We start from the raw sequence: 26,013 nt of genomic DNA, 5'->3' as shown, positions 1-26,013 counted from the left end.
ACCGGTCCACTGGCTCTGGCTTGTTGCTTCACCGATGAGTGGCCGTTTCCTTCCCATGCACTCGGGCTGCCAGTTGTTATCTCACACCCACATACACACACCCACATCCTGTGACAGCTACTGGGCTCTGACTAGCTAGCCTTACTTCCAGGCAAAATACATATAATTCTACCAAATTTACATTTTCTGATGTTTCAATACCAAATGCAAGAAAAGTATGCAACTGCAGCTAGCAGGACACCAAGCAAAGTCTAATTATGAGAATGCTGCCACAGAGTGAAACCAAAGGAATGTCTGGAATAAAGGCTAGCGAACACTTTCTCAAACAAGCCTTCTATGCAGTAGAAAGATTCCTTGTATTTCTCCAGCTCTCATTTGCATATTGAGAAGGCACATATTGAAGGTTTCTTTTCACAAGATGGGACAAATCAATGGTACAAGGCATTTACCAAGAAGTCCCTCCCCTTATTTCCCCCATCACCAAAACATGTCTAACTAGAACTTGCCTTGGTCATGTGAACTTGGAGTAATACAAACAGAACTCCTTTATATATTCAGCAAATGTTTCAATGCCAGTAGATTGCAAGACCTTGAGCAAAAGATGTCAACAGATGTGATACAGCTATTGTTTGGATGTAAATAATTCTTTATTAATTAACTGATTCCAAATTGTCAAATCTCTCATAAAGTCTTTTCACCCTGAGTGGCTTACCATAGTCTTCGCCTCGTAGTATCTCGGGGGCGATGTAGTTTGGCGTGCCGCAGAAGGTGCTTGTGGTGTCCCCTGGTCTCAGGCCCTCCTTGCACATCCCGTAGTCGGTCAGTTTGATGTGTCCATCAGCATCCAACAACACATTGTCCAGCTTCAGGTCACGGTATATCACACCTGATGGTCAGAACGGATGGATGGATGAATGGATTGATAGATAGATGAATGGATGGATGGATGGATGGATGAATGGATAGATGGATGGATGGATGGATAGATGGATGGATGAATGGATATATGGATGGATGAATGGATACATGGATGGATAGATACATGGATACACAGATGGATGGATGAATGAATAGGTGAATGGATGGATGAATGGATGGATAGACAGATGAATAGACAAGTGGATGGATGGATATGAAGATGGGAGATGGAAGAGGGAAGAAAAAGAGATTGTGTGTTAACACTGATGTTGTTATTCCCTGAATATTCTACAAATGATCTTAATCATTTGTGCAAAACTGCATATGCACGTGCAGTTATGAACACCATATTGAATGAATACTTGATTCAGCATGTACAGACTGAACATGCGCACACATTTCATAGATGACACTTAGGCCAACTTCTTAACTTTGTTCATTGTAAACAAATAGGTCATGTGGTCCTCTAACACACAAAAATACAGCTAGGTGGTATCTACAAAAAAACTGTTTCAAAATGACACAACTTGTACGAACACTTTGTGCGGTGAAAATGATCAGATATCCCAATCCTCACAGGAGGATATGTCGCAACGTGAACTTTATTACCACTGTTCCCATGATGGAGAGGCACCAAAAAAAAAAAAAAAAAAAAAAAAAAAAAAAATACAAGCCAAAACAGTGTCAATCTCGGTGCGCAACGAGCGGTTTCTAATCTATTCTGTGCAGATATCTTGTGCAACGAGCCCTCCGTGAACAATGGTGAGAAAGTGACTGTTTAACAGGCCTGCCCCTCACGACACCAGGAAGGTGCGCTATCAGGCATTACCTTAAAAGGGTTGCTGACCTTTAACAGAGGAAGCGAGGAAGGAGAAGCGGAGTGATATCACAACCTTGGACAAATGAACTCCAGGATGCGAGCAACTTTAAAGGCACAAACTGGTTTTCATATGGGACAGACGACTCTATCTATCTATCTATCTATACTCTAGCGCTCAAGCATGAATAAACTCTGCATGGATTTTCCTCAATTCAACTGGACGTGAAATAGTGATTACTTTCTATATTGGCTGAAAATCTCATCCGTTTCCTGGGCATCATAAGCCTGCATGCACATGATTCACAAAAAACTAATCAGGAATCTCAATCCAATAACAAAACAGAATCTTCAAAGAAAAAAAAAAGCTCTCGATTGAACTATAACGTGCTATTAAAACACATGGCAGTTTTCTAACTACTGGAGGTATCACAATTGAACAATGCTCTGGTGGGTTTTACCGCAACCTCCCTACTTTCTCTTCCTCCTTGGATCCCTCAACGGGTTTTGGTTTGGTTTTGTGGTTTTTGACATGCTCTGGGGTATATGTATTTTGCAGAAATGGAACACAGAAACACACTTCCTTTTCCTCTCATTTTTACAGGCTCAGTTTTAAAGAGCTCAAACACAACAGCTTGTAAAGGCAACTCAATGGATAAGATACCCTCTAGCAGCTCTTTCCACGAAACTCCTGAAGGGAGACTACTGCACTGACAATACACTAGAGGTTTGCCACATAATAACAAAAGGAGTATCTAGGATATTACGTTTTTAATGTCTTTACAGGTTTATACCAGAAGGAATCCCACTTGCCAGCCTGTTATGCAGATCATACGCCTACAGCAAACATATGTAATCAAACGGCCCATTCCCTTGCATATAGCAAATTTGTGACCTGCATGTGTACAAGGGTAGCTTGTAAACAAATCTATTGGATGTAGTCAGCAAGTTGACAGGGAAATTCACACGTACCAATAAACAGGCGATTGGAACCAGGTACTTTTTTAAACGTCTGAAAAAGCTTTGGCAAGTATAAGCTGAGTAAATGCGCACATTGCAATTGCAAAAAAAAAGTGCATCACTGCACATTCCCAGGGACTTAGCGGATAATTCATGACTAAGCAAAGAAGAGGCATGCCTGTTTTGTTTGAAGAATTCCAAATGCACGAAATGATATACACACATTCTTGTGACTGCCCAGCTCAAACCCACAAAAAGTCACAGATTAGGTATCACTGTAATGGACCAAAACATTTCACTTGGGTTGACTGACACAAAGTTTTTAAGCTTGTCTTACCTGGGAGAGTAATCTTTCCACTACCAACTGTAAAAATTCAGCAGATTAAACAAAACTCAAATTGTGATATGAGCCGTTCTCCTGAACCATATTTTTTTTTTTTTGGCAGGTTGATCTGCTTTCCTGGGAAATTGCTATGTCTGAGTGAACCTGAATCTTCAAGTCCTCTTTTCTTCCCTTTTCTGTGAAACTGCACCATCTACCTCTTTAATTTCAATCACTTTTAGATTGGGGTAGGATTGATTTTAACAAGCTGAATATCACATTAAAGCTTAGAGCTTTTACTCTTTTAAACTATGTAGAAAAGTGAAAATTCACTCTTACCTTCTTTTTGTGGGTTTTTGAGCAGGGTGGTCACATGCATACATTTACGTCTGTATGTACAGATACGTAGTCACAAGTTCGTGTTCAAGCAGAAAAGGTACATGATTATCATCTTACCTCCTTCGTGAAGGAAGTTCAAAGCCAGACTGATCTCGGCCGAGTAGAAGCGGGCGTGTTCCTCCGGTAGTCGCCGCTGGCGCTGCATGTGGAACATCAGGTCTCCGCCGCTGACAAACTCGATCACAAAGAATAACCTGCAATGCGGCAGAGTAGAGAGAGAGAGTTCTGGCTTTGATAAACAGGCCACCAGGAAGCAGAATGCAGATTTTCAACGTCACTGAAGGACGCAGGGTTCCCATTCGAAGTGAAAAAGGCAGGAAACGTGACGATGCATCGTACGTAATTGAAACTGCAGTCCCTGCCATGTGTTTCTACGTGGCAATGTAGACCTCACAGACGTCTATATCAAGTCTTTTGCTGCATTTCTTTGATGCCTTTTGAACTGAACTCCACTGGTCATTTCATAGATTCAGGTTCATTCACAGCTACCTTGTCCTCATGCAACAAGTCGTCAAGTGCGAGCTGATACCCTACACACCACCGATAAACCTGTCACATGATCTCTCTCCATCTTGTTCTCTTTGTAAATCGATAAAAACATGACACAAACTCTTGAGAATCTCTGGAGTCGGACCAATAGCATTCTAGTGTGGATAACAAGTATCCACACACACACACATAAAACAAAAACATTAAGGGTGGAGACATGTTCTAAGTGAACATGTTTGATTCTAATAAGCATATTCCAGGAAGCAAATAGTTGATGGCAAGAAAGCTGTGAATTCTTTCTGCAGTAGAAGAGGAGTCTTGTTGCTGTATTCAGTGGAGAGTTTAATGGGAATTGAAGATGTCCACACTCCACACTATGAAGGAAGAGGAACTTGGCAACATAAACTGGGTATGTGTCACATTAAACGCTATGATTGAGTGAGCGATGCGATGGCATATGCCGGTCGGACCGGCCGGTACAATTCCTTCCGCAGCACCAAAACCAAAACTGACACCACAAGAACATTGTATCTTTCAGGCCTCGTCAATCTCTCAAGTTGTCATTGTAATCTTGTCATTAAGAGGCTCAAAGAATGAATAATGTGTCAGACAAACACGCACATGAAAAACAGAATGTTGTGTGTATTTCTGCACTCCTCAGATAGATAGCGTAATGTATTAAGACATGACTACTGCACACCACAATTTACAGTGTAGCACTCCCTTTCAATATGGCAAAAACAGAATAATGCATTGCTAGAATCTGATTGATTCATGTGAAATGTCTTTTCCTTAGTCATACATTTCAAGTGTGAACTACCTCTCCGCTGTGGTATTGACACATCCCAAGGGAAATCCTGCATGAATGGGGGAATTTCACATATATACATTGCACAAGTAGGTTGTCGCAGATATCATTATCTGCAATACAGCAGCACATTATACATACACCCTGTCTGCCCCTTCTGTACGATGCTTCTCTTACCTGCTGACAGTCTGGAAACAAGAGTGCAGTCCTACTAAGAAGGGGTGGTTGGACGCCGTCTCGAAGACGTGCTTCTCCGTCTGGACCCAGTCGATGTCTTCGTCGTCGGTCACCAGTTCCTTCTTGATCACCTGGATGCACAGATTGACACCGACAATGATCACAACCCGACCAAATGTGACAACAACAAAAATCATCACAGTCAGGATAGTCACTGTTATCATATCATTATAAACCTCCCCATCCTCATCGTCAGCCTCACCATGACGATGATGATAATAATGATAATCATAACCATCATCATCACTATCATCATCATCATCATTATCATTATCATCACCATCATTACATTCTCCTCATAATCATATTAATCATCATCATCAGCACCATTGTCTATGACATATCAACTTTAGCTGGTTGGGAGTGGCATGGCAAAGTGAGAGTGATTTCTGAGTAGCCATAGAGAGAAAGGGGTACACCCGAGAAGGATGAAAGTTCGCCAACTTTGTAATTGCATTGTGGGTCTCCTCCTACGAGAGCAGAGACTTGTACGGTGGACTCCCGTTATAACGAAGTCCTCGGGACCGACAATTTTTTTCCGTTATATCGAAATTTCGTTATAACCGAACAAATAAACAATAACAATACATAGAGTGGATAACGTTGCGGCCTGAATTTTTACTTCGTTGTGACCGGAATTTCGTTATAACTGCGTTCGTTATAACAGGAGTGCACTGTATATGGACAAGAATCTTGTCACAGTGACCAAAATTCTACTTTAAATCACAGTCATGTCTCAGCTACACATTCCCTGTCTGACTCTGCAGAAAAATTTATCACATGCTGCACGGCAGATTTTCCGAAACATGAAGATCTTGATCCTTTTTGATGACTTTTCAATGAGACAATGCATTGCTGCTCTGATGCAAGAACATACTATTCTTTAAGGTGAATGCATCAAGACTCCACTACCACTGGCTGGCTTACCTTCATGGCGTAGACGCGACCCGTAGCTTTCAGCTCCACCAGGAGAACTTTGGCGTAGCTGCCGCGGCCGATGACTCTCAGCATCTCAAAGTCCTCCAGGGAGATTGGCGAGTTTCCTATCTTCTCGTTGCCATTTGGAGCCTGGGGTGGACACAAAACAACAACAATGTGTTTATCTTGTGACAAAGCATTGCGACAGCCTTTGAGAGTGACAATGCTAATTGTAGTATACTTCGTAACTTATCTGTAAAGTTGTGAACAGCATTGCTTACTTTTACTTCACTTCATCTGCAGTCATTTGCTAAGCAGTAGCTGTTCGTACTATGTGGCTTCTCCATAAAACTGTACCGTGTATTATATGCTGTGGCAATAAATGTAAGATAACTGTTGCATACATCTTTCAGGATGGCTGCCAAATACCTCATATTATCTTTAATGAGATTGGTGTACATCATTCACATAATACTGCTCATGATGGTCTGTGCAAGCATTGCTTACCGTGGTTGGTGTGCTGTCGCGATTCTTGCGCCGATGCCTCGGGCTCCCACTTTTACCTGTGGATGAAAACAGAACATCGTAAGAAACATGAAAATGCATTATGTGTGACAAAAAAACCCCACCAAAAACAAAAACAAATTGCTAGAAATGGGTAAATACTACCAGCTTTTGTTTCACTACAGAAGGGGTAACTTGCAGTGGAATTTTGACGGTTAGCATAAATATTCAGCATTATGCATATCCCACATGTGCTTCAACACTGCATGGCAAATAGCAAATGGTTACAAGCATGCTGTTATGAGATCAAGAGAAAGCAGTTATTACAAGCTCTGGAGGTGAAAGCAGTGAACAGCAGCTGAAGTACTAGTAGGTACATGGCCCCTTGCACTGTGGGTGATTACTGTATGCAGTGAACACACATGCAGCAGATGAGGGGAGAGCGAAATTTCTATCTCCACCACATGAGGAGGACAACAGTAAGTGACTGATGTAGCAGCGATATAAGATGGCACTTGGCAAGTGAGTGCAGAAGTGATTTCTCTCTCGGCAGTCATGCTACACCCATTCCTGTAATGTGAAGACGTTGCAATGAAGTGCACGGGCAGGAAAGACGTTTGCCTTGTGGCTGGGGTGTCAGGCTCACTTAGAACTATGTACAAGGAAGCAATATAGAGCAAAGACAGTTTCTGTATCTATATGGACTGGGGAATTCCACCAGGGGGAACTTTGCTTTCACAAGCCATAGAGCAAACTTTGGTTGAACCCTCGGAATTTGGATTGTTTAGTGATTATTGTTCAGATAATGACCACGAGGGAAGACGTTCCAACAAAACTGGATGCAACTTTCCTTCCTCATAAACTATCCAGGGCTACGTTTTATCAAAAGATAAAATCAATTTAAATTTCCTTACGACACAGGCTGCCATAGACTTATAGTTGAAATCAACTATATAATCAATTTTAACTTCATAAGACAGGGCCCAGGAATACTGTGCCCAAATGCTGAATGATGATACACACATGGTCAAATAAAATGAAGGATCAAGAAGCAGCCAACATTCACCACACATGGATGGGACTACAACGTAGGTCTAGACAACGATTGTAGGCACTAACCGTAGTTGAAAAATGGCCAGCACTGATAGAGGTAATCCACCCAGACACTCTCCGTGCCGATGAACATGAAACATGCATATCCAAAAGCCAATGCTATCCTGTCTCTCAATCCAGCCATGATGCGTTATGAAAACCGTGATGGCCACACTCTCATGTACTTTCCACTATGTGAAGGACTAGAAAAACACAGTCGTATGCTCGCACGGTACGACTTTCTGGTCGACGCTAAGAGGATATCCTCTTGGAAGTGATGAGACCATTCTGACCCTCCCCTCCCGTGTCAAGTTCGTGCGGAGTCAGCAACAACGTCATGAGCCCGTTTGCCGGCCTCCATCATAAACAATCGTTGGACGAGGTCGCTCTAACCCTGGTCTTCCTTCCTTTGCTGTGTTTGTGCTACTGTGCTGGCACTTCCTAACGCAAACTTTCTGATCATTCCACTTTTTTCTTCCTTCTTTCCGTTTGTCTATCATGAGGGTGTGGCTCGTGAGAACTGAAGTACATTTTTCTTTTTTTTTTTGAAATTTTGCACTGGGAATACTGTCAAGCACACCAAATCTACACATATCCAGTGAAGTTGCCAGGCATCTAGAACATTGGCAGAACAGGCCAAAGTATTTGCATTTTTTTTTTTTTTTTTTTGAACCAGCATCATTTTTCAACATTTTTCTGCAATGCTGATATACCATCAAACTCAAAACAAAACTGATGTTGAATAAGTAGGAAAACTTGTGCTTACTCTGCTATGGTGGCTTGTCAGTTTCATTGTATATGAGGACGACCTCTTGGTGGTGCAAATCTTGATGTCCATTCAATGATTCCAACTCTCACCCCCCCACCCCCAATTCCATTCATATCCACAGGTTCCCAGGACTCCAGCCCCAGCCATTTTTGCCCTCTTTCGTACATACACCCAGGAAAAAAGTATCGGCAGGTCCAGGTCATTACAGGAACAGGCGAAACAAGCAAACATTTGGCCAGCTTTCAGATCTCGAATATGGCTATGCTATCACCTGCCAATAACATGTTCTTCGCACAAACTGCAGAAAAAAACTAGACAGGCTCAAATATGTGCGCAACACTTCGCAAAAACTGACTAAGTGTATGAGATACACAAGGGAGACAGCGAACAGACGTACACACCTGCTGGGCAAAGAATAGCAGACAGAAAGAAAAGAATTTATAGAGCAGATCTAGACAGGAAGAGATGGTACCAAAAAAAAAAAAATAATGTACCAAGAATTTTGCAGGTACTGTAAACTGCAGGTATCCTGCTGGTACCACCAACTCTTGAAGCTGGTTAGGGGTACAGAAAAGGGTGCCAGGGGGATCTAGGAAGGGTGAGAGTAAAAAGTAAAGAATACTATATACTTGCAATAACAAACCGTGCACACAGCATCTTGCTACGGTAGAACAAGATAACAAAAGTAACCATTCACACATTTGTCATTCAGGATGTCTACTAAAGATACAAAGCAAAAGAAAAGTAATATGCAGGATCAAGGGTTGTGTGATTAATAGTGAAATTAGGATATGAGAAGTGAGAATATTATTGTGCTCTAGATGGAGAGTTAAATGCTTGATCGAGACTGAAACGAATCAGTCTGATATGTGCCAGCCGTGTTTGTGACATTTATGGCTGGGGGAGAAAAAAACAAAAATAAGACACTATGATGTCCTACCTTGCATAGCGTGCTGGACTACGACCAGAGAAAGAAAGTTGGTCAAACTCAAATGCGTGTTTGTGGGAATTTTAAGCGCGGGGAAGTCCAAGGGCCGGTATAAAGCAGCACTGATGGAGAAAGTCGCAGAGTTCCACGAAAGCAAAACCTGCCGAGCCAAGCGTTCCAATCATTTTAAAGGATGCTGCCGTCTCGTGCAAGGCTTTGATTGGTTACTCAGATGATGGACACACATGACATCAGTATAGTTACCACTTCAAACCCTCAAGGCTTGGTTGGACTCATGGTCAAAAAAAAATGTGTGTCACTCCAATGAAGGCCAAACTATCTCACAGCTGAAGTGGGCCACCGAGATTGCTCTTCTCACATTTTTTTTTCTCACGTTCAGAACTCTAAAGGCGTCTTTTGACATCACATACAGAGATCATAGCCAATGAATCATATATCAACGACTGTTGGCGGCACCAGATTTTAAAATAAATGAGGAAGTTGCCTATGAATACACGGGGGCCATACTCACACCCGCCGGCTTTGGTCGCTTGTGAGATGCATTCTGGCAGACACAAACTCACTGGACTCCTCCAGCCACCCAACTAGGACTAGCCACAGCACAAGAATGCTGCAATGGTACTACTTCCTCCACGCCTACACAGCAACAATGACCGAACCGAACCAAGACAATCCTTCAATAATAGCCACTCGAGTTCCCGCCAAGTTACAGAGTGGATTTTATGGGCACGCACACGTTAACACTTCAGAAATAAAAACATGGCATGAGATGAGGGGAAAATGAAAAAGAAAGAAGAAAGGAAGGCCGGCACGCAGCATTGTTTCTAGTGTCCTAGGTTTGCAATGATAACAGTGTACCACAACAATCGGACAGTTCACACAATTCAAAACAGGAAAAGACAATGACTTTCCTGGGTGATATATGGGTTAGGGATGGATGATCAATCGAGAAACCAATGAACATGGATCTGCAGTAGATCTACAGCCATTTTTTTTTAAAGCCTGCCTTGACTCCGCAGCAGGAAGAAACGGGAGCAGAGTGCCAAAGATGTGTGATGGACCGTAAACACGGCAGACATCTTCCCAATACTAAATGCCCAGGGTCCAGTTCTGTTCCCATGTTCTAATACACTTGCACTTTTTTTGCCACATAGCTCTCTCCCTCTTGCCGCTTCCTACTCATCTTATATCTCCTTGGCTTTATTCACGTTGGTTAGTCCGTGATAGGCTTATCTGCGTATTGGACAAATCATGTTAATTTCCTCCTTCATTGACATGTCAAAGGACTGTTGAAGCCTGTATGCCATCAGAGTTTCCCCATGTTGACTGGTTTATGTGTCACTACAGTGTGGTGGTGGGTGGGGGGCAGGGCACAGACATGCCTTAGTCCTTTTTCATTTTCCTTTTGTATACCACCCCACCAGTCCCTCTCCCCCTAATAGAGGAGTATGAAATAACATCTTAGGCAATGAAAAAAATGAAGAAAGAACTCAAGCGACATAGAACAGTCAATGATAACAATATGCGTATGTTCACGTGGCAAGATTATGGATTTGGCCAAAATATACTGTTTTCCTGTCAAATGACTGCAATCTGATAAGTTTGATACCGTGGAATGTGATACAGCAGCTGCTTATGTGAACATTTTTGCAGAAAATTAAGAAAAAAAGAAGAAAAGAAAACCCTTCTGACATATGATGAAAGCTGAGAGGAATAAAGGGAAAAAGGGCCTCTTTTGACACAGTGAGTGAATGGAATATGTATATCAAACAGGCAAAGTCTCTGCAACACTAACTACAGGTTGGATGGAGGTGTTTTGAAAACTGAATAATGAACTTTAGAGTTGCACAAAAATAAAGAAATCAAGGAGGAGAGGAAATAATGTCGATCAAAGAAAATAAAGAGTAAGTGAAAGGACACAAGTAGAAAGTTTCCCCTATAAATGGACTTTGTCATGACAGTAGCATGGGTACAGAATAAAATTATCCACATGTCCAAAATAATATGATCACTGATATAAAGTGTCCAAAGGGCAAAAGGAGAAAAAGAAAGATAGGAAATGAGGATAAGTTGTAGAAAGAACAAAAATAAGATGGGAATGCGGCTCCAAATGTGTGAGAATAACTGCCCTGTGGCGAATATTTGACAATGAGTTTAATTACAAGGACGGAATGCAGTGGATCTGTGTAGGCACTGCACTTATCCTTCAAAATATGAGTTTGAGGTAACAGAAATGAAAAAGAGAAGTGAGAGATAGAGAGATAGAGAGACAGAGATAGATAGATAGATAGATAGATAGATAGACAGATAGAGAGAGTTTATGGGAAAGAGAGAATGGGATGAGATGAGAAAGTATGTGTGTGGTGTTGGGAGAGAAGAGAGAGTGGTATATAATTTTTCCTGTTTGCTCCATCTCTGGCTGTCTCTAATGTCTGCGTGATTCGACCTCAAGAGTAAACAGCTCTTTGATGAGGTACCACTCGAGAGCGCCCCGTGCTCAAATATTGATTCTCACAGTGTCATTAGCGAAAAATGAGATATTCAAGCAAACACTTCCAGGAGAAAGGCAGAAAGAGATAGAGAAAGAGATAGAGAAAGAGAAAGAGATACAGCGAGTGAGAGAAGAAAATCCGGTTGAGGAGATACCAAGGGTTTACACTCTTCTCTTTCACGGTCTAGTTAAAGATGTCCAGGAATGGAGTGTGTGTCTGCGATGGCATGTTTGGCTCATCTTACTCCGTTTTTTTTTTTTTCTATAAAGTCCATGATCTCAAAAATACAGGAAAGTTCTAAACAAATTTCTCTGCTTTCTATGCATATCTGTAGCACAATGTTTTCAGCAGGGACATAACTATATGTAATTTTACTAATTTTGTTTTTGCTCTTCAACAAAATCTTCCCAGGAGATAGTGATATATGAACTATTGACTACGCATTCTATAATTATCAAACTATTGACTATTCATCCTATAACTGATTAGAATCATAATCAAAGTCATATGATATTAATCAATGCAGAACCTGCAGCAATCATTCTATCTAGAAGAGGTTATGTCATTAGTGTCAAAGGTAATTGCTGATTCTATTTTCTTTGTAAGTCCATACCCTTCTTTTCTGATTACAAAAGAGGTCAAATTTGAACATCAATTTGATTTGTTTCTTTGTTGTTTTTTTCTGTTGAATTATCAACATTTTGCCAAATATTGAATATATTTTGAAAGCAAAAACACAAACAAAGAGACAATTGTTTGATTTTTAGAAGAATGTCAAATTTACAATGTGTTATTGGTGTCATTTGGCAAGAATTTAAGATCTAATTTCTTCAGCCAGTCAAGTCTCAATAAACTATACCCCCAATGACAACCATTCTTCATAACGTATGCTTTGGTGGAGCAACAGCAGCACAGAATGTATGCATGAACTTAAGCATGTCTCCATGACAACACAATGCCAAATTCTTTACAGAAAAACAACAGAAAAACATCACCAACAACAAATACCATATAATGAGACAACACCAAGTAGGATATGAAAAGTCATGGAAAGCTCAATTTGTTATTTCCACTAATCTATGTATCTGCACTCATTTTTTTTTTTCTTTCAACTAAATTTAAGGGACTGGGGAGCATGGGGAGACTGTGTAATGGGAAGGTTGGCTCCATCAAATTGATCTACATCGCTACCCACTTGGATATATTGAACAAACAAACAAACAAACACACAAATAAACAAACAATCAGACAGACAGACAGACAGACAGACATACAGACATACAGACAGACAGACAGACAAACATGACTTACACACTAGCGCAGATCTGCTAGAAAAGAACTGCCTGTCAGGGAATATGTGAACAGAAGTGCACGCTCATGGGGAACGTTCAACTCCGGTTGAAATTCGTAAAGTTGTATACAATTTGTTAGTGGGATTCCTGAATATGAATCTCAGTCAGGCCAACCTTCGTAATACATAGTCTCCCATGTTCAGTCCCTTCAATAGGGTTTGCTGCAGACTGTACTCTAGCATGTAGTGCATATTCATGACTATGTAACTCTTAAGAGCAGAAGAAACAAGACTATTTGATTTGTTGCCTATGTAAAAAAAAAAAAATAAATAAAATAAAAAAAAATCCAATCAAATGGACCTTAAACCTACACACACTAGAGCATGCATACTCAGCTTTATTTACTATTCAGGGTAGAAAGACGACAAAAGATGCGTCCTAATTCTGGTCTATCTTATTCGCACTGTATGATTTGAACTCAAACCAACTGCAGTGAGTGTAGTGGAACACACGAGAATCAAGACACACAGAGTAAAATATTTCATGAGAATAGAGTGCAAGTGCTGAGTGGAGATGTGCACAGTGTTAGCCAGACCATTTCACACCAGACAGATCATTTGCTGTAAAACCAGACCGAGGTAGAAATACACACGTGTGGAATGAAACCCTATTCACATTGATACTGTGATTCCACTACATTGCCGGTAGTCCAAATCACCAATTTACATTGCTGGGTTCCTAACACTTTTGCATAGCCAGATTGTAGGAAAATATGTCAGAGAAGGAGTTAAGAAGTTATCGTCTGAACACACCGAGTGCAGATTTAAAATCTTGTTTAATAATATAAATGCAAAGTAAATGCATGGTATATCAAATCTGTCAGTCTGTGCTAAATTACGGAAGCTGGTCATCTAACTTGCATGGGAAATAGGAAATTGTATTAAAACTGGCTGAATATTGGCTGGAAAAAGATGTATTTTGAATTCATGTTAATCGGCTCATGATGTACAGTGTCACGCAATGGCAAAGTGGGGTAGAACTACCCTGCAATGTATTAGGGAGTATCAAAAGTGACTAGGGAATCATGTGCTTGGAAGCAATGAACAGTAATTAAGAGGGGATAGTGAGGTGGATGATATATCAACTACAACACAAATTCTCGCCAAGAAAGTAATCAGCACAGAAGTTTCCAAGAGATGGTGGATGGGCTCGTGCCGTTATTTTTTATCTTTCTTTTTTTTTTTTACCTAGCCGGTCCGAGTCCCACGAATCCACGGAATCAGTGTCCCCACCGCCACCCCGGCCGCTGTTGTAAAACGCCGCATTATCGATGCCAGAGAAGAATCCGGCGGAGGGCGCCGCGTTCCGGGAAGCATGGGAGGAGGTAAGGGAGGAGGAGTGCTCGTGCTTGCGGTAGGGAGGGGGCTCCGAGTGGTGGAGTGAGGAGGCAGAGGGGTCCTTCAGTGTGGTGGCAATGGCTGAGGAGGCTGCCATGGAGGGTGCTATGGGACCGGTCGGGGCTGATTTTAGGGGGGTGGTTTTCAACGTTGGATTTTTTTTTTTTCCCCAATTCAGTTTTTAGTTACACATTTAGTTGGGGAATGTAATTCATTAAGGCGATGTTTTGTTTTATTTTGTTGTTAATGTTAGGGTTAGACATAAATTAGATGTGAAATGAAACATATGATCACATCAAGGTTTGTATAAAGATTTATATAGATGAAATGGGGTTCCCCACCCAAAAGCAAAGCAAAACAAAGTGACCGATCAGCATGTCATTTCAAATGGGAAGGGTATTTCCAGATAATGATGTCGTTAAATATAATGGTCAAGGCAATTATAACATGCAAAGTCATTAAATTTGTTTTCCAGTTCAATGAACCGTCATTCAGGGCATTGCAATTTACAATGTAAATGAGGGAACATATTAGATTGGCATTTTAAATAGGATTTATAAATTTTTATTTCATTTTCATTCCATTTTTTTTTTCAAATAAATGGGCGGAGGTCAGAGGGTAAGTAGGGAGGGAGTGTCAGGGTTAGGGTGCATGCCGTGCAAAGTGCATAGGAATGCACGGACGGGTGGGGGAAGGGTAAGGGTTAGTTGAATGAAGAAATGAATTAATCATTAATGTGAAAATGAACAGTTTGTTAGGTAAATAAATCAAGTAAAAAAAAATTAAAAGTCCCTGCAATTTGTAAGCGAGGTATCAAGACGATGAATATACTCCCAGAGAGGTGCACCCTCCACACCCAATTAGTTTTCACGGTACCAACCAGTCACTCTCCACAGAAAAAGCCCAAGATGTGACAACATGTATACAATCTACAGCATCTCCCCTTTACTCCCATGTATCATGAGGTGCTAGTATTCCAGCACTAATGTGAATATGTGGTACCATGGACTGGTTTGTTAGTACAGCAATTCGGGCCACATGGAGAACTGAATAATCCGCATCCCTCTATAAACAAGGCAGCTATATGCCCCCTCTAACAAAGTGCACATCCAGTTTCAAACTTTGTCTATCCACAGATCAATGAATATGAATTATATCTTCAAATATCAAAATGCAAAATACAAAATTTTTAGTCTGAAGCTACAGGATAGTACAATATGTTACAATTGATTTTTTTTTTCCCCATACAAAATCCCCTAAAAGTCTGCCTACCAAATCTAGGGACATAAAGTCTCCGTAAACATGCAAAGTTTCACATTATGACTACAATGAGATTGTCATTAAAAATAACAGTAAATGTAGGGTACTGAAACAGCTCAGTAAGTCATCAAGTTTTGCTCAATGCCAGCCAGGAATGGTAAATACACTGAAAAAGATTTGTTTCATTCCAGAAATGGACAATAAAAGAACCATCAAACTAGGTTGGTATTCTTTTTCCATGCTCCTTTTACCGAGGAATGAATAAGATGTGGAGTATGTACTAAACTATGCGAACAGGAATGGGGGGTTAAGGTGAAAGGGTCATCAGGATTGAATAGCAAGGGGATGGGTGCGTGATGGGCGCAAATGGTACTCACTTCGTTTGTGGTGGGAGTCACCCCTCTCGTTCGGCTTGGAGCCATAGTGCAGCAGACTGGCGGATCCGCTTCTCTCATCTAGGGCGCTCAGGTCCTCCTAGTGATAGTAAAAGGGATAGAAAGACTTTGGGTCATCGGGGAAGATCCTCTATTGGGTATAGGTCTTCAAGCGGGTGACACACCGTGAAGATTTCGAGATGGAAAACAGGTTTGATCTTTTAACCCGTTGAGGACTAGTCTCGAGTATACTCGGCAGGTGTCTATGGGAAATGTGTGTTGTAGCAAAATCAAACCGTCCTCAACAGGTTAACAATTATTTGTGACACTCGCATGACATCCATCTCAGCGATTTTAACCACACTGTATTGGAAATCTACAAACTTCTATCGATTGAGACATGAAGTCACAGATCAGTATAGGGTATGAACTTTGACCCTATGTCTTCATAACAGCCACACGAAAGCAGCTCTGAATGTAAACCCAATGCGGTGTGCATGTGTAATCATCAGCTACAAGTTAGTGGCGTTAAAGGTACTCAAGAAGATCATAATCTTTTTGTCACAAGGAAAATTAAAGATGCCTTCATTATCATTTAATGAATAACAGATAAACTTTTTGGAAAATGTGGCTCTTGAAAATTTCTTTCCGTCCATGTGAACAAATTTTGCCATAATGACATCGATCACATTTATCCCCAAGAAGACATCAAACCCACAGGAAAGCTGCAAGAGTGTACAGGCGAGGTTTAAATGACTTTTCTTTTCTTATCATCATTTCTTTTCTTTTCTTTTCTTTTAATGAAGGAAAGGTTGTGATATATACGTCTGTGACCTTGTTGCCAGAGAACACGATCATAAAGAAGTCATGACTACCAGCAGACTCAACTCTACTTCCTGTGCAACTCTCATTAAAAATAGAATGTCAAATGGCTGGCTGATGGCTCGCCATCGACTCCGGTGCACCCATTACATGTTTTTGGTACTTGGAGATTACTATTATGCAGAAACCTCGCAGCAACTACAGGAACTGTATTGCATTTCCATCAACTTTTACTGCAATATATACTTTGGGTATACTTTGGGGAGTTCTTGGAGTTTTGAGTTTCTGCACCAACTTTTGCCGCTAGCATTACATAAGAGACCCAAAGCTTTGTCAAGACATGAAATAGTATAAACGTACATGACTGAGATGCTATCACGAACAGGTACAAACACACATACCTACAATAGTAATATCAATTGTGATAGAGAGACGTATTTCACATCCACTAAGACTTTGGACCAGCTCTCTCTGCATAGTGAGACTAGACAAAACTTCTGAGGCATGTCCTCACAGAAAACATTTTCCACAGGACTGACCACACAAGTTGTTGAAGTGCCTCGAGCGCAAACTTGTGACCAAATTACTCACATCAACAAACATATTAAGGTCTTCTGGTCTAACAAAAAACAAAAACAAAAACAAAAACTAAACAAAAGTGCACTGACCTGGCGCTCAGAGCAGGACAATTTGACCAGCCGGTGGCATTTCTTGTGCACCAGCAGCTTGCAGTCCACGCACTTGTAACCCTGTCGCCCCAGGCCCCAGATGCGGTCGGAGCAGTAGGCGCAGAGAGCCCTCTGTTGGCAGAGCATCAATGATGGATTGGTGTAAGGAATGATATATACTCTGCACATTTATGGTATTCAAACACATCATGGGAATGTCATTTGTGATTAAGTTACAAATGTAGTTTCACTTTTGGTTCATACATTCTCTTCATAAAAAATGTGAACATTAATGGTAAACACATGAATTAGAGCTACTGCTTTACCCATATGATTGCTTACAAGGTAAAGTTGTACCCTGTATGGGTATAATAAATAGTGTGTTTATGACTGCCTACTTTCTAATCTCAGCCCCTCCCCCCTAAAAAAACAAAACAAAAAAACAACAACAAAAAAAAAACAACAAAAAAAAAAACAACAAAAAACCCCCAACATATTCAGTAGATCGAGTGCGCATGATTGCTAACATAAATCATGACATTGCATTTCATTGTAGAAGGAAACGGCATAGTTGTGGTTTCCTGCACTAGTTTCTGTCTGGAATGTATAAAAGCGTTTGCCATAATAAACCAACATATTAAGAAAATAAATAGATTTAAAAAAAAATGATAGGAAAAGAAAGGTAGAGATGAATAGAAAAAAAACAAAAAAATCTGAAGGATCAGGCTGTGAAACATTGAATCAAAAGGGGGTATTAGAAAGTGGGGAGCAAACGAAAGAAAAACAACTTACCCGGCTGAATCTTTTGGCCTGGAAAGTGTGGCTGTTGACTTTGTACAGTTTCCTCCATCGTCTTGCGCCGCGGCGATAAATATTTCCTGTTACAGAAAGACACGCGAGACGGAAAGAAAAATGTGGTCAAAATTACATACTGTTCTCTCTAAAGGCATTATGTACCCAGTTTGAATTTCATGAAAATGTACAAAAGATGCCATAAATGATGATAACGCACTAAACTGGCTGTTTCACATGGCAGCAGGGAACCACATGTAGACAAGCACCGGTGTGATAACTGTAAGAACAGAAATGTTCGCATGCATGAAACTTTCAAGAATTTTGTGTTGACCTAAGATTCGCAAAAGGAAAATAAATAGATCTTAAAAAATGATAGGAAAAGAAAGGTAGAGATAAATAGAAAAAAAAAGTAAAATGCATGCGAAAGATTTTGTCCACACAATGCACTGACTACCAGTGGCAATTCGTGAAAGTTTCATGCTGCGAATGCTTTTGGTTTTACGGTAAACTGTGCTCTGTGAGAAAAATGTGGACATAACACAAAGGTTGAGGGTGAAATAAGTGATTTGATAGCACAGTTATAAATAGTTTGAGGTCATGAAGGTTGTCAGAGCACACCTTGATATGAATTCGAGGCCAATATGCAAAATTTGTTTACCCAATCACTCCACACATATACAGTGGTTGAGCTGGATAGGCTTCTAAATGCAATGCCCTCTGGATCTCACTCACAACTCACGACATAATTCCAACAAAACTTAACATGCGTGGGACTACATTTGCAGCGCCATGGAATAATATCCTGCTTTCCACAGCAAAGACGGACAACAAAACAATAAACTTTGTATTAAACTGTTTATTTTGACAGGACACTGTATCTGTCCTCATATTATTGTTTAATAGAAATGTGTCAAATAACCATCTTTTAACATTTCAGAAGATGCCATCATGCATCATCATTTTCAAATGGCCAGGACCTGTAAGATTAATTTTTTTTTTTCTATGTCTGTGAATAGCAGCAGACTGAAAGGGAAATTCCAAGTGACTCTTCTCAGCTTCGGAACTTGAAGCTATACTTCTAAACTTAGAATAATCTGTATAGCAAATGCTCTCACACACAGCTCTGTACATCATCTTGAACTGCTGGTGTTGCTGTACAGGATATGTCAAACAAGGGCAATATGCAGTTGTCATCAAGGGGGAGGGGGGTGGACTGGAGTCGATACTGGGGGGAATACCACGGGGGAAGGGGGAGGAAGGGGGTACACCTTTGACAAGCAGGTCTAGGGACATTGGGGGGGGGGGGGTGGGAGATGAGATAGGAAGTAGGGATTTGAGATGCTGGTCAAAAGTTGACAGAGAACAAAAATAGGCCCCATTTTGCTTACCTATAGGAAGATGTGGGGGGGGGGTTGAGATATTCAGGAACAAAGTTTATGAAAGCTTAGTAATGCAGGTTTTGCTCTTCAACGTTTTTATCAACAGATACTAAAAATAAGATGCTATTATAGGGGAGGAGAAAGTTGTAAGTGAGAGGAAACTGATACTAACAACAACACTTACTTCAGAAAAGCACTGCCATATTAAAAGGTTATCCATGGAGTCTGATCATGATCAAACCACTGAGCAAAACTTAAAATAGCTTCGTCAGAGCAAGGATTTAACTGGGGGGGCTTTGATGATGTGTTTGACTGCCCATGTATGGTGAAATATCTGAACACCATCATGTTTTATAAATAGCTTGTCACATGGGAAAGAATGAAGACAATAAGCAGGTTGACAATTTGACCTACATCAAGGCTAGTGAGTGACTCAGGTATTCAACGTTAAGAGCCTATTTTGGCCTTTAACCCATTCCATACTGAATTCCGAAATACCCCTAGACTTAGTACACAGGCCACCAGGTTCCAGTGTAGGGAACAAGTTCATACACACACATCAAAGGTTACAGCTTGTAAACACATCAATACTACAAACAAAACAAAAACAGCCTATGAAAAAAAAAATCAACTTTTGTCATAAAAAAAAAAAAAAAATGTCAATTGCAAGGGATGCTTTTTCATTAGCACACCGGTGGTGAATGCAAGGAATATTTGTATGCATTTGCCTGACATGACAGTACAGTGTAATATCACCAATCTCTGTGACTGCTTTGGAGCTATATACAACATTGTACTCCCACAAAGAAAGAAATACTGCTGTTGGAACAGGTACTTCATGGTTACATTCATACACTTTTAAACCACAAGAAAACAGCAAAATGCCATGTGTACAGAGATGTCTTCTAAATATAACAACACAATTAAGCCTGATGCCCATGACTCCTCACCAGTAACTATATCCATCTCTTTTCTCCACACAAAGCCTTGGTATTATTTCATAGCTGCCTTGCAGCATCCTTACCATGCTGCATCAATCATTCCCACGGCAACCCTTCCCTCGATAAGAAAAGAAGCTGCTAGTAGTGCCGCTCATAATAGGTATTGTGGCAACCAGCTGCGGCCCACGAGCTATGTTCAGCACAGCCCAGCCACACTGCACTGCCCTTCTCCTAGGGGTTAGTTGTATGACATCAGCTGGCTTTGTAACTACTGCTCCTAATAACATTCCCTCCGCAGTCGGAACAAAATTTGCTTTTCAACTCTCGAGAGTGGCCGTCGCATGAGCATAAATAGTCATATCCCCCTCCCCCCTAACCCTTGCATCTTAGAGTGTACATTTACGTCATACATGTTACTTATTCAACATCGCTGGAGTCCTGTCTATGAATTGCATCTACATGCAGTGAGAGCCCTCGCCCGGTTCACATGCCAAGCAGGGGGCACATGCTGGTTAACGTGACGATTGGTTCCAGCGACATTCGCTGGCATTGAAAGATCTCTGCAATGTGTCACGAACAATTTGTCCAGCCTTACTTGGCTAATTCTCGCCGCTCCAAACACGTACGTCTGCCACCATTACCTCTCGCGGTCAAAATCTTCTTCCCTCTTCAAAGTCTTACGGCATTAACTGTCTTGAGTAAATGGGAAGCTAGCTCAGCGGCAAAGCAATTCTACAGATGTATCAATCATACATTGTACAAAGAGAGAGTGAGAGATAATGGGGAAAAAAAAATTTGCATGAGAGAGGCTTTAAGGAAAGACAAATGCGCAGACGAGGGAAAAATATGTGATGATAGCATTAGCCCATTAAGACTGTGCTGAATTAGTTTGAGGCATTGAGACCCTCAGTTCAATTTTCTTAAATATCAGTCAGAGAAGTCTTAATCACTAGTCTGCCATGCAATACAAAACCTTGCCTAAAACAGCATACACCCTATATATGATATTGCATAAACTTTCTCTCGGATCTTGGTTAGGGACAGTGATATCTAGCCAGTGTAAACTTTTTCTATCTGTCAAGACTGTATATTTTATAGCAGACAAGTGCACTTCAAAACATGTTACAGTTTGTCAATGCTCCTTTATGATGTACTGAAAGATCTGTAATTCCTTCGCCTACTTTGTTGCTCGTGTGAAGCTTTTATTACGGCCCTGACCCCAGCCAATTTGTATTCATTAGTTGTTTTATAGACAGCACAAGGCTGGCCCTGCATTCTGGCGGGCCATGATAATCATTTGATCACAGGTTGTGAACATCAATTGGAGCACATTACTACCCACGAAACTCCTTGATTGCTATAAATGAAGCTGCTCAAGCACAGCTAAAATGTGGGCTGATGCGTGACAGACTAACCACAAACAGCTTCAGACATACTGGGACATGTGTAAAAGATGCGTTGATGCAGTGGCTGGTGCAGAAATGTGCATACCACTAATTTAGTTAAGAGGCAAATTTTGCCATGAGCATATCAGCCATTTGTATATTGGCCGTCAACTGATGAATTAGCCTCCCATCAAGGCACCATGATTATTCTCTTCCTGCTTGTATTCCCCAAATGTAAACCAACAACACAAATAAAACCACCAAAAACCACAAAATTTGAAATGACACTATGAATACACTAACTTGGTCTTGCCATTGTGGGACTTAAACTATGTGAAATATTCATTAAAAAAAAAAGATTCACATGAGTGAATAAGAAATACTTCAAAAGAGACACAAGCTAATATATCATAAGGGCAGAAGGAATATAAAAGAGAGCTTGGTCACAGTGGTTATTCAACCATAAGCCCAATTCCCACATCAAAGACAGAACTTCTGACCAATCCTGGAAAGCAACAGACCGGCACTACATGAGTCTGCCCATAACGATGCTGCACTGGGCATGAATGGAAAGTGCTCCACATCTTACAGATTGAAAGTTCTTTACTCTCTGAATATCCCATGCCTTCCATCATTATCTTCAACTCACCCCTCTGTGAAACATGAGAATCCAATCATTCGTTCTCTATCCTCCTTGAGAAATCTGACGGGGCACACACTCACACACCGTTCCTACACCGCCGCTGATGACATCCGAACGTACTACCAATGAGAGCTAGAGATACACAGTATGAAGGCAACCTCTCCCGCCTACCCTCACACTACACAATGATTGACTGCCTCCCATTGACCATCCAGATATACATATCTGTTCGCGTGCTTGGACATTTCCCAGCCACACACACACACACAAACACAAAGGAGGAAATACTCATCTGCTCAGTGCCAGTACAAAGATACATGCACACACACACGCACACACAAAACACACACACACACGCATATATACTCCCACTCCAGGAATACAACCGCAGTTAATTTCTATATTTCCTCCTCGGCTGTTGTTGGTATGATAAAGCCAATTTGGGATTAAATATTAATCCATCCCAACCCCCCCCCCCTCCTTTTCCTCATCTCCCTCAACTTCCTCCAAAGACAAGGTGCTAGTAATTGAATAAACAGAGGGGTTTTATACCACTCTATAATCCTCCATTGTGTGCAATTTACATAGTAATTCCATTTCCTGACAAAGAAGCTGGGATAATTTGCATACCACAATCACTTCCTATTAAGATGCCCCCATTCAACCTCCTCTTCCTGAAATACAGTATCAGCAAGCTAAAGACTTCCTCTCTCTATTTCTCAGCCTGCGGGAGAAACAAATGGTAATCTTTTGTACATCTTTATTTTATACCTACAGCCTGAAGTGGAAACTGTTCTCCCCCCCCCCCTAAATGCACTCTAATACATCTTATTAATATCTTGAGTAGCATTATATATTCATCATCATCCTTTCTTGTACAAAGCATGCATACAACTTGTTTTTACTCCCACAAGCTACTCTTACTGCACTTCTACAGTTTAAAAAAAGCCAACAACAACAAAACTTAAGAACGGTGTGCACGTAACTAAAATGTATTCCTATGCGAGTACCTAAATGCTCCTCAAAATGTAACACATTCTGGCAACAAAAGACTTTAGTTTTCTTTTTGCAAACACGGAACAAATGAATAAAAACAAATAATGGTACACATGACCTGTTCATTACCAATGGAAGAAATGAAAGATATAGGGCTAAAAGTAGCACAAAAATCAATATGTTGTAAAATCCCAGAATAGCTTTTCATCTAAATCCTATGGTATCATCATTCAAATGAATATCCTGGAGAAAACATGATTTCAAGCGTATCTATTTTGTTTTGTTTTGCTTGTTTTTCTTTTTGGTATATTTTAAAGGTTATTTATATTTCTAATTGTATTTTTGGGGGGTCATTTTGTTCAAAATCAGTTCTGAAACCTTCTCCAGAGAATATTAAAGGTACGATGCATAAATAAAGTGTTCTATAAATGTTAATCATCATTTATTTTCATAATGACAGTCATACTGTTTTCATCTCCCCCCTCTTTTTTTTTGGGGGGGGGGGGAGGGGGGGGGGGGGGAGAGGGGGAGTAATGAGAAAAGGAGAGGGGCTTCCTCTATCAAAAATGGTAAAATTACCAATTCTGTGACTAAATCTTTTTGCCAGTTTGCACCAGTATTGCTTGAGTCAGAATGGCGGGGAGGAGGAAGTGTATGCTAGCTACCAATAAATACCAACCAGGAAACTACACGCTTTGACTCATGTAATCACGGCACGGGCTTTTGGCCCTGGATATTTCTAATTATGTCGCGTCAGCCTTGATTTAATTTGACGCCGCCTGCTGGGTATATTGCTATGTGTAACCAAAAAACCAACCAACAAACACAATGCGATAAAACTTGCATAAGTGGACAAAAGTTACACACATATACACACACGTACATATCACATATGTGTTCCAAGAGTTACAACATGGCCCGTCTTAACATTCTTGGGATTGTATGGATTAAAGTCACTCTATTCCCCTCTGAAATTTACAAGAAAAAAAAAAGAGGACAAAGAAGAAAGCAAGTCAAATATTTCCTTTTCCCCTTCATACATTCATAAGTACCCACCCTTCTGTCTAGTCTATTCAGCCACCAGTGACATTATTGCTGTTAGGGCTACAAAACTTCCTATCTCAAAAATGTCAGATGTTCAGGAGTGAGAGAAAAAATGGTAGCCAAAGCACTGTATCAAACAGGATCGCCTTTCCTTTGATTCTCATAGTGGCTTTATTTATTTATTTATTTATTTTTATTTTTTTATTTTTTTTTTTTTGGGGGGGGGGGAGGATAAGACAACTGGGATTTGGACAGGATGTCACTCAACTGATCATCTGACAATTAATCCAAAACAAAAGTGATTTTCACCAAAATTTGAGATACAAGGTCTCATCACCCAACCGATGATTTGCTCCTGACAGAGAGAGAGTGGTGAACAACCACAATGCATGTATTATACTGAGCTCACTGGGGTAGTCATACCATAAATAGAGCATGATTAACTGCAGGGCATTATAGAGTTCCCATTTTGAAGAAGATGCTATCTATGTCTCACTGTCTTTCTCATTATCAAAAGGAGAACATAGCCCAAGAGCATCTTTTCTTTCAGCCCCCCTCCCCTTGAACGCCATTACCATAAAAGTAAAATATCTGCCTAAATTCGGGGTAAGTCCGACATATGCGAGAAAATGATGGCCGTAAGAATGTTACAAAGCCATCCATTTGGTATTCAATAAATGCACCTCGGTGGAGTCACTTCGGTGATATGACTTGTGACACTGCTTGCATAAAATTCTTGTATGCTTCTTTTGGGCATTAAAAAGGTCACAAATTGCACATTTCCTTGCCTCCATGACTCTCCTCAACACAACATGACATCAAGGATCTTTTGTCGTTAAAACATCCTCCAAGACAAATTATGTTGATTCTTTGAGTATCAAAAGATAAAAAAAAAAAATGTTTGCATCAATGAATAGAAAATCAGTTAACAATTGAAGGAAGTGTATCAGAAGCATGTATGCAAGTAAAATAGATACTAATGCAATGTTGAATTAGGCATATATACATGTCTGCAATGTGTAAGCCAATGGACAAGATAAGAGGCACACATACACACAGACAAACAAACTTACTGTCTTCTCCCGGGCATGGCAGACCAGGTCGAACAGGAACCGAAGGGAATACTGCAGAGATTAAACAGAGGAAAGGGGCGAAAGAAAAAGAGAGAGCGTTAAAAAAAAAAACCCATCAAAAACAGAAATCTGTCAAGGGTTGATGAAAAGGTCAATCAGCTCTCATATCAAAGTATGCATTATTAATATCATGGAATATTCATAGGAAACTATACTGTGTATACTGTGTGCACAGTGAAAGGGGAAGAGAGATCTATATCCCTCAGTGGG

General features: G+C 40.6%; 1 protein-coding gene across 1 annotated transcript in view; it reads right to left on the bottom strand.

The window, feature by feature from the left end:
* The window catches only part of LOC140239079 (protein kinase C iota type-like), a 126,745-nt gene that overhangs the window by 9,909 nt on the left and 90,823 nt on the right, over positions 1 to 26,013 (bottom strand). The window contains exons 5-13 of the mRNA XM_072318976.1: positions 25,744 to 25,794; positions 18,280 to 18,365; positions 17,488 to 17,619; positions 16,001 to 16,097; positions 6,376 to 6,431; positions 5,878 to 6,018; positions 4,891 to 5,021; positions 3,474 to 3,610; positions 713 to 886 (exon numbers count right to left, since the gene is read on the bottom strand). Of these exons, the coding sequence (XP_072175077.1) occupies positions 713 to 886; positions 3,474 to 3,610; positions 4,891 to 5,021; positions 5,878 to 6,018; positions 6,376 to 6,431; positions 16,001 to 16,097; positions 17,488 to 17,619; positions 18,280 to 18,365; positions 25,744 to 25,794 (1,005 nt within the window). The remainder of the gene's footprint in view (positions 1 to 712; positions 887 to 3,473; positions 3,611 to 4,890; positions 5,022 to 5,877; positions 6,019 to 6,375; positions 6,432 to 16,000; positions 16,098 to 17,487; positions 17,620 to 18,279; positions 18,366 to 25,743; positions 25,795 to 26,013) is intronic.

The sequence above is a fragment of the Diadema setosum genome, chromosome 15 (assembly GCF_964275005.1).
Source record: "Diadema setosum chromosome 15, eeDiaSeto1, whole genome shotgun sequence".
NCBI classification, from domain to species: Eukaryota; Metazoa; Echinodermata; class Echinoidea; order Diadematoida; family Diadematidae; genus Diadema; species Diadema setosum.
The sequence above is the reverse complement of the archived record's forward strand: the minus strand, read 5'-3'. Positions and strand labels throughout refer to the sequence as shown.